General features: G+C 48.4%; 1 protein-coding gene across 1 annotated transcript; it reads right to left on the bottom strand.

Annotated features, from left to right (window-relative positions):
- Positions 1 to 427: 427 nt before the first annotated feature.
- On the bottom strand, positions 428 to 13,207 carry LOC144727293 (uncharacterized). Its single transcript, XM_078606021.1, has 9 exons — positions 13,008 to 13,207; positions 12,228 to 12,305; positions 11,464 to 11,547; positions 11,115 to 11,190; positions 10,230 to 10,324; positions 2,616 to 2,691; positions 2,306 to 2,461; positions 2,049 to 2,187; positions 428 to 1,924 (listed from the first exon to the last, which is right to left on the bottom strand). The coding sequence occupies exons 1-9, from the start codon at positions 13,118 to 13,120 to the stop codon at positions 894 to 896; spliced, it is 1,848 nt and encodes a 615-aa protein (XP_078462147.1). The 5' UTR covers positions 13,121 to 13,207; the 3' UTR covers positions 428 to 893.
- Positions 13,208 to 13,678: the final 471 nt, after the last annotated feature.

Genomic DNA, 13,678 nt, shown 5'->3' with positions numbered 1-13,678 from the left:
TGCAGATTCGGGGGGCCAGTGTGCACACGCATCCTGGGAGTAAAGGGTCTGCCACCAATACCGCCACCCCACCCCCCACGATGTTGCTTGTCACATCCACTGACCACCCTGGCTGGCAACTCAATAACTTGATTGACAGCAGTATCTTTAATTATTTGATTTTCCAGTCATATTTTTTGCAGTAATGTCACTACCGCCTCACTCATGAAATCCAAAGAGTGGTGATGGAGATTGTAAATTTAATACGCAGAGCTGCTGAATGATCTGAATTTGCAAAGACGTTGGGATTGCGAAGTCTCCAGGTGCAGTCTTTGGGTTCATGAAGTCCTGGGTTGACGTAGTCTGTGTGTGGACGCAGATGCACCAACGAAAAGTGTCCAGTGTAGGGCAGGCAAGACGCAGACGATAAAATAACAAGACCACTCCATTCACGCCCAACAATTTATTTATCCAAAATGTCCAACTTATAAACATTGTCTCGAGCTGCATGGAATAGTGACCGCATAAAACACGCATGGGGCCAGGTGCAGGAGCCTTGATGCGACTCTTATAGCACAGCTCCAAGTGCGGAAGGGAACCAGAGTCCTGATTAAAAGTGTACACTCGGTTACTTGACAGAAACACCGCACGTTCAACAAGTGAAAAGCCTCGCATTCCCCACCGAGATCATAAGAGGAGTCTCTGTCCCCGGCATGAAACGCGCAAGGCCGTGCAGAAGTGCTGCCGTTCGCAGGGACGTGGTCGTTGACATCCGCGAGAAGCCCAGTGCACACCATGGGCGTCTGGCAGATCATCGCTCTTAGGGCCCTGCCGAGCCCTGGCGAGGCCACGGAACCCCCCCCCCCCCCCATACTTACCAATGTTGAGGGACGGCCCCGGGGCTTAACTTCCCCCTACGACTCCACTGCCTGTGTCCCTGGCTCCTCCTGACCCTCCGTCTCCGCCGCTGGCACCATCATCTGCACATCCTCCCCTGTTGTGTCGCCCTGCTGCCCTGCGGCCTCTGCCTCCTTACCTTTCTCGGCGCTGCCCTCCGAGGAAAACCGCTTTCCGGCCTCGGCTCCCCTGTGCCCCTCGCTATGCCTGCGACGAGCCCCGCCCTCCGAGAGCCTGCGCCGCCTCTCCCCCCTGTGCCCCCCCTCCCCACTGTGCCCCCCCTTCTTGTCCCCGTCGGACCCAGCCCTGACCTTCCTGTTGGTCTCGTTCTTGTCACCGCGCTCCAAGTGGCGCGCGTGACGGGGCGAGCGCGGGCGGGGGCTCCGCCGCACCGGCTCCCGCTCCCGACGTCCCCGCTCCGAGCTATGGCGCCGCCGCCGTCCCGCTCCCGAGCCGGCCTTCTCGTGGCTGCGGCTGCCCCCGAATCCCATGGCCCCCCTGCGCCGGTCCCAGCCATCGCGCCGCCTGTCTGGGCTGCCCCCCCGGTCACGCTCCGGCCCCCGCCGCACGATGCGGATTCGCTGCCCACGATCGCTCTCCCTGCGCCTCTCGCTACTCGCCTCCTTGGCCACCGGTGTCTTTGTCTCTTCAGGCTTACTCACTTCCTGCCCTTCAGGCTGGGCCCTCTCCCCTACCTCCCCCACCTCCCCCTCCTCCATCCCCTCCTCCTGGTGCTTGGCCTCGAAGCTGCCCTTCTCCTGCTCTGGTTGCTCCTGCCCTGCCTGCCCCCCCTCACCCTCGGGGCCGCCCGACATCTCTACATCCTGCACCGGCGCTGCATCCGTGTCCTCTCCAACGCGCCCCATCTTCGCCTTACCCTCCGCGTCCTCTGTCTCAGGGCCCTCCCCCAGCCAGGGGGGGCCGCCCCCCAGATCCCCGTCTCCGTCCGGCGTGGGACCCAACCGCCCCCGGATCCTCGCGCGTCGTGGCCGCACCTCCATTCTTTCAATCTCCTCCAGGAAGTCGGCGCGTCGTTTCGCAAACTCATCTGGCAAGGCGTGCGTGCACATACACAAGCAATGTGAAACACGGTCACATACAAATCTCGACTCGTTGATTAATTGTCTGTACCGCAAGCCCAGCACCGCCCAACCGTGGGATGGTTGCCTTACCACTCAGAGTCTTTTGCGACTCCTCCAGCAGCTTTTGCGTGTCAGGGCTCATCTTGGCCGGAAGGAAGAACATCTGCGGCTTCGTCTTGGTGCGGATGAACGGGAGCAGCTTCTGGTTGTGTGCATCCCACTCCTCTTGCTGCCACAAGAGACACGTGGCACGCAGGACGCCGCTAAACACGTGTTTCTCAGGCACGGCCTACAGCGATAAACTTGGTACGCGGCGATGGTGGCTGTGATGGGGGTGGGGGTCTTACCAGGTGCGCCAGCTGCACCTTGACCTCGAGCAGGCGCAGCGTTGCCTGCTGGTTGCGCCGCTCCTCAAACAGTTCACGCCGCTCCAGCGCCAGAGCGCGCCGCTCCTCCTCCGCCTGCTCCTCGACCTTCGCCTCAATCTCGTGCCGCCGCTTTTGCTGCGGCCAACAAGACACCAGCGCTGACGTTAGGGCTGTGGGGGCAGCGGAGTGTGGCTATGGCGCGTATACGAGCTCCTAAACGCGATCACTGCCATGAGTGTATGGAGGGTGTGGGATGTGGCCTCGTGCGGGATACAAGGGGGAACCACACCTTTTCGTTCTCCTCCGATGCCTCGGCCTTGAATTTTTGCAGGGTCCCCATTAACAGCCCAAACATTCGCCGATTCCTAAAAATAACAGAAACAATTCAGTGGTTATGACACCACGTTTCCAGGGCTGCCAGCCTTAGCTGTTCATTTAGAGAGACAGTAACACATTTCTAATCGTCAGATGGTCAATGGAAACACCAGTAATAAACATAGCACGATGTGCATCACAGCTCAAGCCTTGTCATCTTACCTATAAACGTAATATTTTGCCTGTCTGCCTCTCTGTCTGTGTGTGTACGAAACTGGTGACGGATATAACTCACAAACTGTGGGGTGGTGGCATAAAAAAATTACCCAGATACCACGTGATAAGGCCCGTGGTGAGCCAGCACTATTCGTATTTCACATCCGTCAACTTTCAAGTAGTTTAATTAACAATTTATTCCTATGTATTATTATATAACTACGCTGAGCGCGCACCAAAGCACGCATCTGCGCATGCGCGAAACGCTGACCGGTGATTGCCCTAGCAATGCACACACACGATCGGTGGGAGGGGGGAATTCTCATTCGTGTGGACACTGTAAGGTAAGACACACAGATTTACAGCCCCGTTGAAACATAGATAAATATTACTGTTTAATAATTAGTATTACTGTTATTTAATATTAAATGATAGGGATTAAGCAATGTTTGATGATAGTAAATATATTCACGGTAAAAAATTTGATATTTAAAAATCATTTTACTATTTTTATTCGTTCCGATCGCAACACAAGCGGTCGGCCTGATGACCGCTTGTGTTGCGATCGAAACGTCGTAGTTTTTTTGCAATTTTCTTTGAACCCATCTACGTGACTTTACCGAAAGACCCAAAGAATATGAATTCCTGCAGTCACAAAAGCTTTAAGTCACTATTTTAGTAATTAAATAAAGTAATTTGGTCTTCGTTCTAGAATATTAACACTTGTCCCGTCAAGAGGTTATGTAAATTCGGGTTAATTGGTGTGCATCTGCTCATAGTTACAGGTATGATAAGTTGATTTCTTATGAGTTTTATTTTATTTATTTAACCCTTTTGCTCGCAGCAAATAAAAAAAATGGCAGCAACAACATCGTAAACGTACTTTCTTATTATTTTTATACTTGTTTAAGTTCATAGGGTCAGTATAATTACTTATATAGTACTGTAAGGGTGACAACGCAAGCAGCCGTTGTCGCCGAAACGTCGTGATAATTTTTATTATGTTTTATTTTTATTATTTTATTTCCCTTCTACGTAACTTTACCGGAAGAACTAAGAATATAAATTGTTATTGTTGGGAAAATTAACCCTTATACAATAACCATCCGGCAGCTTATATTTTAACAGTGAACTGATGGAAGGAGCATCATTATATTTCGTTTTTGGTAGATATTGTTTTGATTTGCTCATAAAAACAAGTTATTTATATATTTATGGTAATTCAAATGATTTGCCGAATGTATTTAAATTAATATAATTGGATTATAAAATATTGTATTATTTTCTTTAATCTGTGCCGTATTATCACAGTGGCTGACTAGAAAACCGCACTTAGAAAATAATCTAGATATTTATAAGATAGTTTTGTTCAATGTTAAATCTTTCAGATGTTAGATGTTGAACGTGTATTTAATATAAGCAAGTGTTATCATTATTGCGATTTGGGTGGACTGTATAGGGGTTGAGCAGTGATGTGGTGTGAATTGGGGTTGATTGGTATACATCTGGTCATAATAACAGATGCACGAATGCTCCTCTGAAGAACACTTGGAAATAAAGATCACGGGAGGAGAGGGATAGGCCAGGCCGGTTACACAAACAAGCTTGCCGAGTGGTGACGGGAGGGAGGTTCTCCTTAGCAGAAAAAATGCCAAAAAGATACAAATCAAGCCTCTCCAAGAAAAAAAACACACAAAGAGAGTGGCACTCTGGCACCAAAACAACTTTCTCAACCAAACAACGAAGGCACTGCAGCAGCCCAGGCTGAGGTAAATCCTGAACAGCATGCATGGAGACAAGCCAGAGAATGCACAGCCACTGCTGCAGCACAGGCTGAAGAAAATCCTGATCCGAGTGCATTTAGACAAGCCAGAAACTGCACGGGCACTGCAGCAGCACGGGCTGAGAAACCACAACATCAGAAAACGGCACGCCAGAAGCAAGTCCGTCATGCTGCTGCATCAAGAGCAGGAAGAAATAACCTGGACTGGAACAGAGCAGCTTTAAGTCATCAACCAGAGATCGATTATCAATCTATGGTGATATTCGGCTCTGTGTCAATTACTTGCGCAGAATGTGGTGCTAAAAAGTGGAAAGGAGAATCCAAGGGAATGTGCTGCAGTGATGGAAAAGTCAAACTTTGACTTGTGCAGCTGCCCCCTAAGCAACTGAAATCCTCGGTATCTGGCCCATACCCCTGAGTCTAAACACTTTCTGACCAACATCAGGAAGTACAATTCTTGCGTTCAAATTACTTATTTTGGTGGAACAAAGGAGATAGTGGAGCCAGGATTTATGCTCACATTCAAAGTTCAAAGCCAAGTCTATCATCGAATCGATCCATTCAGCCACTGCCTGGCGAAGAACCAAAGTTTCTTCAGATATACTTCATGGGAGATGAAGGTCAGAAAGGCAACCAGCGATGCAGCAATGTTCCTGGTGCCAGACGAGAAATTGTCCTGTCCCTCCAAGGGATGCTCAACCAACACAATTTGTTGATTACAAGTTTCAAACATGCAGCACAACAAGTCACCTCCAATGATTATCAGGTTGTAATCAGTGCATCCGAGGTCCCAAGGGGGGAGCACGCACGGAGATTGAATGCCCCAACTTGTGGTGAGGTTGCTGTTCTTATGGTGGGTGAAGAACATGGTAAGAGAGACATTGTGCTTCGATACCAAGACAACACCATCAAACGAATTCCTGAAACAAACAGAGCATATGATGCCCTACAATACCCCATGATACTGTGGCAAGGGCAAGATGGGTACCACCTTCCAGATTCCTCAAATCAAAGCAACGGGACAAAATCATCCTCACAAACTGTCTCCTCTAAGGACTTCTATTCCTTCATGATCATGGACAGAAGAAACCATATATTAAGGTGCGCCAACCTCTTTCACCAGTATGTTGCGGATGAATATGCCAATATTGAGTGAGCACCTTCTTTACATTCAACTCAATCAAAAACGCCTGCGTGTAGAACAGTATGTTCATCTCAGGGACGCTATCAATTCTGATGGAGATGCAAACGCTCAGAATATGGGGAGATTAGTTATTTTGCCTTCATCCTTCACAGGTGGACCAAGATACATGCATGAGAGGCTTCAAGATGCAATGACCTATATCAGGCAATATGGCAGGTCCGATCTCTTTATCACCTTCAATTGCAATCCAAAATGGAAGGAGATCCAGGTTGAGCTTTATCAAAACCAAAAGCCAACAGAGAGACATGACATAATTGCAAGGGTGTTTAAACTCAAAGTTGATGAACTCATGAGGCTTATTACAACAAAGGAAGGCAGCGTCTTTGGGAAGACAAGATGTACTCTTTGGTTCTTTCGGTAAAGTCACGTAGTTAGAAATAAAATCAAACAAATCACGACGTTTCGATCGCAACACAAGCAATCGTCATCAGGTGGGACAACTACAGCAAGAAATAACTGCTGAAGAAGGTAGAGAGCTGCCGTGGCACGAGGTTATATAGACTATATAGGTAGGGTACATGGGCGGGGCTAGAGATGGGGGGGGGCAGAGTAAGATCTGCGGAGGCGACGGGACATTTATCAAAACCAAAGAGTATGGATTCCTGCAGTCACGAAAGCTTCAAATCAAGACAAGATGTAACTTTCACACCATTTAGTGGCAAAAACATGGTGTTCCTCATGCCCACATTGCTATGGATGAGGGAAAAAATTAATGCAAGTGACATTGACATATTTATCAGTGCTGAGCTACCTGCCCCCAAGAAAGACCATGCCCTATTTGATGTGGTCTGCAAGCAAATGGTCCATATGGCCCATGTATGCAAGACCACAAGTATACCAAGAAGTATCCAATAAACTTCTTAAAAGAAACTCAGACAGGGCATGATGGCTATCCTCTATATCGTCACAGAAATACTGAAGATGGTGGATTTGAAACAACGCTCAGACCTGGCACTAACTCTGAAATAAAGGTTGACAACCAGTGGATCGTTCCCTACTGCCCTCTTCTGTGCAAAATCTTTGAGGCCCACATTAATGTGGAATTCTGCAATTCTGTGAAAGCCATCAAATGTTTGCAAATACATCAACAAAGGGTCTGACATGACTGTGTTTGCCTTACAAAAAGAGGGGCAAAGTGTGGATGAAGTTAAACTTTTTGTTAAAGGAAGATACATCAGCAGCAATGAGGCCACTTGGAGAATTATTGGCTTCCCCATCCACGAGCATTCCCCCACAGTGGTCCAATTGGCAGTTCACCTCGAAAATGGTCATCGCATCTACTTCACTGAAGGAAATGCCCAAGAAGAGGTTCCTGGCTCCACAAGATACAACCCTGATGGCGTTTTTGTTTGGTGCCTAAGTGACCCATTTGCTGCCAACCTGCTCTATCATAAAGTTCCCTCCTACAATACATGGACTGCTAAAAAAATGGAAGTGATGTGGTGACGGTGAATCTGATGCCAGAGTCTACACAGTTAATCCCAACAATCAGGATTGCTACTTTCTGCAAATGCTTCTCCATGTTGTTAAAGGGCCAAAATATTTACAAGACCTATAAACAGTGGAAGGAGTTGTCTGTCAAACATACAGGGAAGCTCGCCATCTTCGTGGAATTCTTGATGATCAGCATCTTGACAAAGCTATGATAGAAGCATCTGTTAGTCAGTCCCCTTCTCAACTGAGATTTCTCTTCTGCATAACCCCATGGGACTCTGGGAAAAATACAAAGAAGGCATGAGTGAGGACATCCTCCACAGAGCTCAACAAAAAAAATCCCAACCTCGAGGTGAACTTTTCTGATGTCATCTTTAACCAGGCCCTCATCCTCATTGAAGAAAAACTTCACTCCATTGGTGAAAAAGACCTCAAAAGTCTTTCGGACTACCAACACCCTCCAGGGACAACCTGCATGCCCTTGCCCAAGAGATCCTACGTGAAATATCCTATGATGGTTTAGAGCTTCTTAACTTTGAGGAAAATGAACCAAAGCTGATGGATGCACAAAGAAAAGCCTACACAACAATTTTGGAAGACATTGAGTCTAAAAATGGAGGCATATTTTTCCTTGATGCACCTGGTAGTACTGGGAAAACCTTTGTTCTCAACCTGCTCCTGGCTAAGGTTCGCCAGAGGGAGAAAATTGCCCTGGCTGTGGCATCATCAGGGAATGCGGAAATTCTGCTTACTGGAGGAAGAACTGCCCATTTCATATTCAAGCTTCCATTGAATCTATCCCGACAAGAAAACCCTATTTGCAATATTTCTAAGTGGACTGCCCTTGCACAAGTCCTAGTTAATTGTGAATTAATAGTGTGGGATGAATGCACCATGTCCCACAAGGGAGTATTTGAGGCTGTCAACACAGCTTTGCAGGACCTCCGTGACAATTCCAGGAGTATGGGTGGTGTAAGTTTTCTCATGGCTGGTGACTTCCGACAAACCTTGCCTGTAGTACTTCGAGGAACCAAAGCTGATGAGTTAAGTGCCTGCATCAAGTCATCATTCCTCTGGAGGCACGTGAAAAAATTTAAACTAACTACAAACATGCGTGCATATCTCCATGGAGACCAAGAGGCAGGAAACATTCCTGAAGCTCTTTTTGATATTGGAAATGGCAGTATTCTTGCTGACAGCACAGATGGACTTATCACCATGGCTAAACGCATCCTTTCCACTTCGAAAGAGGAACTGGAGGAAAAAGTATACCCAAACATGCAACAACACTTTCAAAATGTTATCTGGCTACAGGAGAGGGTCATTTTGACTCAAAGAAATGATGCTGTTCACAGAATAAATTCTATGTTGTTGCAGAAATTATCTGGAGAGAACAAGTCCTACAAATCTATTGACTCAGTGTTGGACCATGATCAAATTGTTCACTATCCAGTTGAATTCTTGCATTCTCTGAAGCTCCCGGGTGTACCTCCACACAACTTGCTACTAAAAATTGGGGCACCTGTCTTGCTATTGAGAAACTTGGACCCACCTAGACTATGCAATTGCACAAGGTTAATTGTGAAAAAATTACATTCAAATGTTATCAAAGCTACAATCATTACAGGCAATTCTAGGGGTGAAGACTTCTTTCTCCCTCGCATACCTATAATCCCAAATGACAGTCTTTGAATTTAAAAGGCTTCAATTCCCCATCCAGCTCAGCTTTGCGATGTCCATTAACAAGGCGCAAGGACAATCTTTAAAAGTGGTGCGACTGAATTTGGCAACTCCGTGCTTTTGTCATGGCCAGCTTGATGTTGGATGCTCTTGTGTAGGCAATGAAACACACTTACATTACTTTGCACCAGCAGGCACGACTAGGAACATTGTTTACAAAGAGGCTCTTGATAGAGGGGTGGGGTCAACAAAAGGTGGCAGTTACATTATTTTGGAGAGGCCCTATTTTGTTTTCCATTACTTTGGAGAGGCTCTTGCTTTGGTTGGGGGCACCGCTCCCCTCCCACGTGTGCTGCTTGACCCCATGCCTGCTGGAGGGCAGTTCAGCTGTCGGCGGGTGCTCACTGAGCTGCACCAACACCACGCCGCCCTGTGCAGCCTGCACATCGCTTCCTTCCCGGGTCTCCTGCCTGCACCCGCGCCTGCCGGGTACCATTTCGGCAGCCTGACTGCAGGCGGCTGTTCGTGGCGGCGCTCATGCAGCATGGCTTCCTCGCCATCCCACATCGCGTCGCCCCATCCCCAAGTCTCCTGCCTGACTCCGTGCCTGCCGAGTGTCCTCTTGGCGATCTGGCTGCCAACGGTTGTTTACGGCACCACCCGCGCGACGTAGTTTTTTCGCCTCGGCCATTACCTGCCCTACCTCCCTTCTTCCCATTTCTCCCAATTTCCCTCTTCCAAATTATATGCTGTCTGTGTTTTGTGAAGTGCCTTGCTGAAAGGCACTAAATAAATATGAACTACTATAAAAAAAAATATTCTGTTTGTCTTCTTACGTATGGCACTTTTGGGGAGCTAAATGTCAATGTTGAGGTCTGCTGGCAACGAAAGGGCTTCAGAAGAGCTCATGCAGTCCTGTTATTCCTCCATTGAAGAGACGGAGACCACACTGGTTTATTATGTGGTCCATCATTTGGGTTCACAGTTGCATTGCTTATTTAGTATGAGAGTTTATATTGCATTCTCCTAAACACGTAAAATTCATAAGCAAATACTTTTTACATTCATAAAACTTTTTTGTATTTTAAGATAAGTTTTGAAATATATTTTTCCCCCGGGCAACGCCGGGTACTTCCCGCTAGTAAATAATAAATCAATGGAAAATACGCAGCTCTCGTTGGCTGGGATCGCCTCAACCCAGGCGGCTAGGTGAGAACCCTGCCGGTCAAACTGTGGTGCGAGTGGTATACGCAGTGTCAGGGCGCGGTTACCTCTGCCGTCCCTTTTCGTCTGGGTTCTGGTCATGGATGAGGTCTCGGCGTGTTCGCTCCTTGGCAGTATTCACCACTGATGACTGCACTGCGGGCTGAGGGAGAGTCAAACAACGTCACTCGCGCCACTTCCAGCGGTCAAGTAATGATCCAACCCCACCTTCTGCTATTTCATAAATTGTCACAATTCAATTGACAAATATAATACAAGATGCTTCAAAAAAATTTTTACATTTACGAGAATTTGCAACAATACCACAAGGAGATTCCAGGTATGTGTTGACAATGATGGCGAACAAGTGGAGACTGACATTTTTAAGCTATTAACATACATTTGTTTTCATGATAGTGTATTATTCATTCTTTTTCCTTTAAAAACGAGTCCCATATAAGTGCAAAAAAAATGTTAAGCACCCTGGATTTTTGTTTTGTTTTCTGTACTGCTTGATTTGTACAACATACATAATGTGCCCATAACGTAAAAAACGTAAAATAGTTCACACAGGAGGAAACGGGAGGGAATGAGGGAGACTGAGCAAGGAAGGAGAGAACAGAAACAATGAGGGCATGTGTGTGTTGATGCACAAGGTTGCAGAGGAAGCTTTTTAGAAGAGACTTGGGGAGGGAGCTAAAAAGGATAGTGGTGGCGTACCATGTATCTTATCTGCACGATAACGTCTAATTTTATTCCAACCGCATTTTCTCCATCACATTGTTTTGAGGATTAGCCAAATAATTTCATGAAATTGCATCAATCAAAATAACTAACTTCTGGGAGGAAGATGCAATGTCTGCATTGTGAGTGTAAGGATTACTTTTTAACTAATGGGTCGAGTTGTGGCACGCCACACACGCACCGCCCAATCACGCTGCTCGAGCCGTTACCTTCTGCACATCCTCGTCGTCCTCGGCGTCGCTCTCGGGGTGGGATTCACGTCGGACCCGCCGCTCTGGCCCCGGCCTGAATGCACACAGCCACGGTGAGCACCGCACACCACCACAGTCAGCACCCCACGATCAGTACTACACTAGTATCACCATAAAGCACCCACAGCCAGCACCGTGTACCACTAGACAGCACGATAATTAGTCGGCACCACAGAACCACACAACACCAGTCAGCACCACACAATAAGCGCCAGACAGCACCATTATACACGAGAGTGATAGAGACGAATAGCACTCTAGTAAGTGGGCCCTAAATTAGACACTACACTGGGGTGCAAGGGGTTACCTGCCCATCGCTCCATCCATATCTCTCTTCTTGGCCGGCGGTCCGCCCATCCCTGCCAGTAGCCCCGTGTCCGAGAGCCCACGCCTGCAGGGACAGGGGTGGGATAGTGGGTTTGAAACCTCCGAAGGAAACCGCTGCTGTGGTGTCCCTCGAATAGTATCAATTCACCAATGAACATCGATTCTAATGACTGCGAGTCATGCATGCAAGAACGGATAACAGAAGAAGCTGAATATAAGCACTTCCCTTTGGAGCAACCCCAGTGACCTTATATCCTTAGTCGTATGCTTCTGTCAGAAGTTGCCCTTTGCCCACCAGTGCAATGCAAGGCTGTATGGCTTATGTTACCTTGTATTTATGCTTATACTCAGCTTTCAGTATATTTTCAATTCAAGCCAATGTCACAGAAATATTTTCATTAAGGTAATGGTCGAAATTGATTAAACAGAACAAGACAGTACACATGAAACTGGTGGAGCTGAGAAAGACAATACTACAATCGAGATAAAATTACAATATAAACGACACAGCGAGACAAGGCAGACAACACTACAAATATGAGAGACAGTATATGAGGCGGAAACGACAGATGAGACGGTCTGGAAAATACGGACCCTACCGAGACAACATAAACGAAGACAAAATTACCGAATCGTCAGCGTGTTTAATTTTCAGGGTCAAGTTAAAACTCCTTTAATTTATCACGGTCTCTCCCCCGGTGCTCGGTGAAGCGCTTGGGGATTTGGACGGTGATGGAGCCTCACCTCAGAAGCCCCATTCCTCGCCCCCTGCCAAGGCCCTGGGGTCCACCCGTGAGGGACAACCGCCTGCCCGGTCCAGGCCTGCGCACACACGCACACACATTCAGCGTTAAAAGTCTCGCAAGTTCCCCGTGGTCTCGGTGTCACCTTCATTGCATTGGTACGCTTATTACTATTGTATTTTTATACCGTGTGACGAGATTAATTTTCAATAAGGTTCTAACAAGTATTTACAATCGGCGGTTATGTTGCTACGTGTAAGCCAAATTGAGTCCAGCGCTGTAATTTGCAGGCAATCCTTCTCCATTAACATGGTTGGCCAAAACTCATTACATTGTATGGTTGTTTTTGTTATGGGAAGGAGCCGGAGGAAAGTCGTGCATAACAGAAGGGGTCGAGGTACAAATTCAACGCAAAGACCCCACAGTCGGCAATCGAACCCAGCTCTTGTTCCCGCTGCGAGGCCCAAAAGTGTTACCCACTGCGCTGCCACCATGCCCGCTCTCCTAACCACAGCGTCTCGGGCTCTCATCGACTCGCGGGGGACTCCACCGTGAGGGTCGGTCTCTCTCGGGGGGATCCGTGCTTAGGGTCCGAGGTTTTCGAGCGATCTCGGCGTCTCCCACCACCTTTACCCCCCCCCCCAGCTCGCACGCACACCGCAGGCCTCGCCCGCAAACACTAGGCCGCGCTCCAGGCCTCCGCCTCGGCTGTTCGCCGTCTACGGCGGTGAAGGCAGCAACAAACAAAAAGGCAAAATCCGCGAGCTCGCGCCGCCTTTACCGCAAGTCATTGGGGTCGCGTCCCGTCAGCTTCTTGATGTTCTCGTCGACGCTGTGGAGGCTCTGGCGAGCGCGCTCAAGCTGCTCGCGCAAACCCGACGCCTCCACCGCCATTGCGACTGCTGATGCTTGCTGCCTCGCTCCGCGCGCGCGGCACTCTGGGGGCTCCGCACGCGCGGCACTCTGGGGGATGGGTGGGGGAGAGGGGGGAGGGGGAACCCGCGCACGGCCAATGGCGAGGCGTTGTGCGCGAGGGCACGTGACCTCGGGGCGCGTGCAGCCAATAGCGATGCCTGGGAGGGGGGCGCACGTGCGCGCGCGCGCGCGCGAAGCCAGCGTCCCCGGATGCTCGGATTGCGTTTTATTCGCTCGATGTACGCGCACTTCCATTCATTCGTCATTCTAGCGGCGTCATGCGCGTCGTGCCACCGATTCATTCGTGCACGGCCACTCGTTCGTCATTCATGCAGTGCCACTCGTTCAGTGTCACGTATTCATAGCCGTCAAACCCATTATTAGTGCCGACTATCTTATTGCAGATCAATTTAGACCTTATTGGTCACCCGCGCCCCTTGTAAATCTCAACGTGCATCCTACAAAGTCCCATCACGAGGGAGAAACACAAACAAATAGACACAACATTATGTTACTAAACAAAAGCTGGTTTATCAG

This window comes from Lampetra planeri, chromosome 25, assembly GCF_965212315.1.
Source record: "Lampetra planeri chromosome 25, kcLamPlan1.2.h2, whole genome shotgun sequence".
NCBI lineage: Eukaryota > Metazoa > Chordata > Hyperoartia > Petromyzontiformes > Petromyzontidae > Lampetra > Lampetra planeri.
This window is presented reverse-complemented; position numbering and strand designations above follow the sequence as displayed.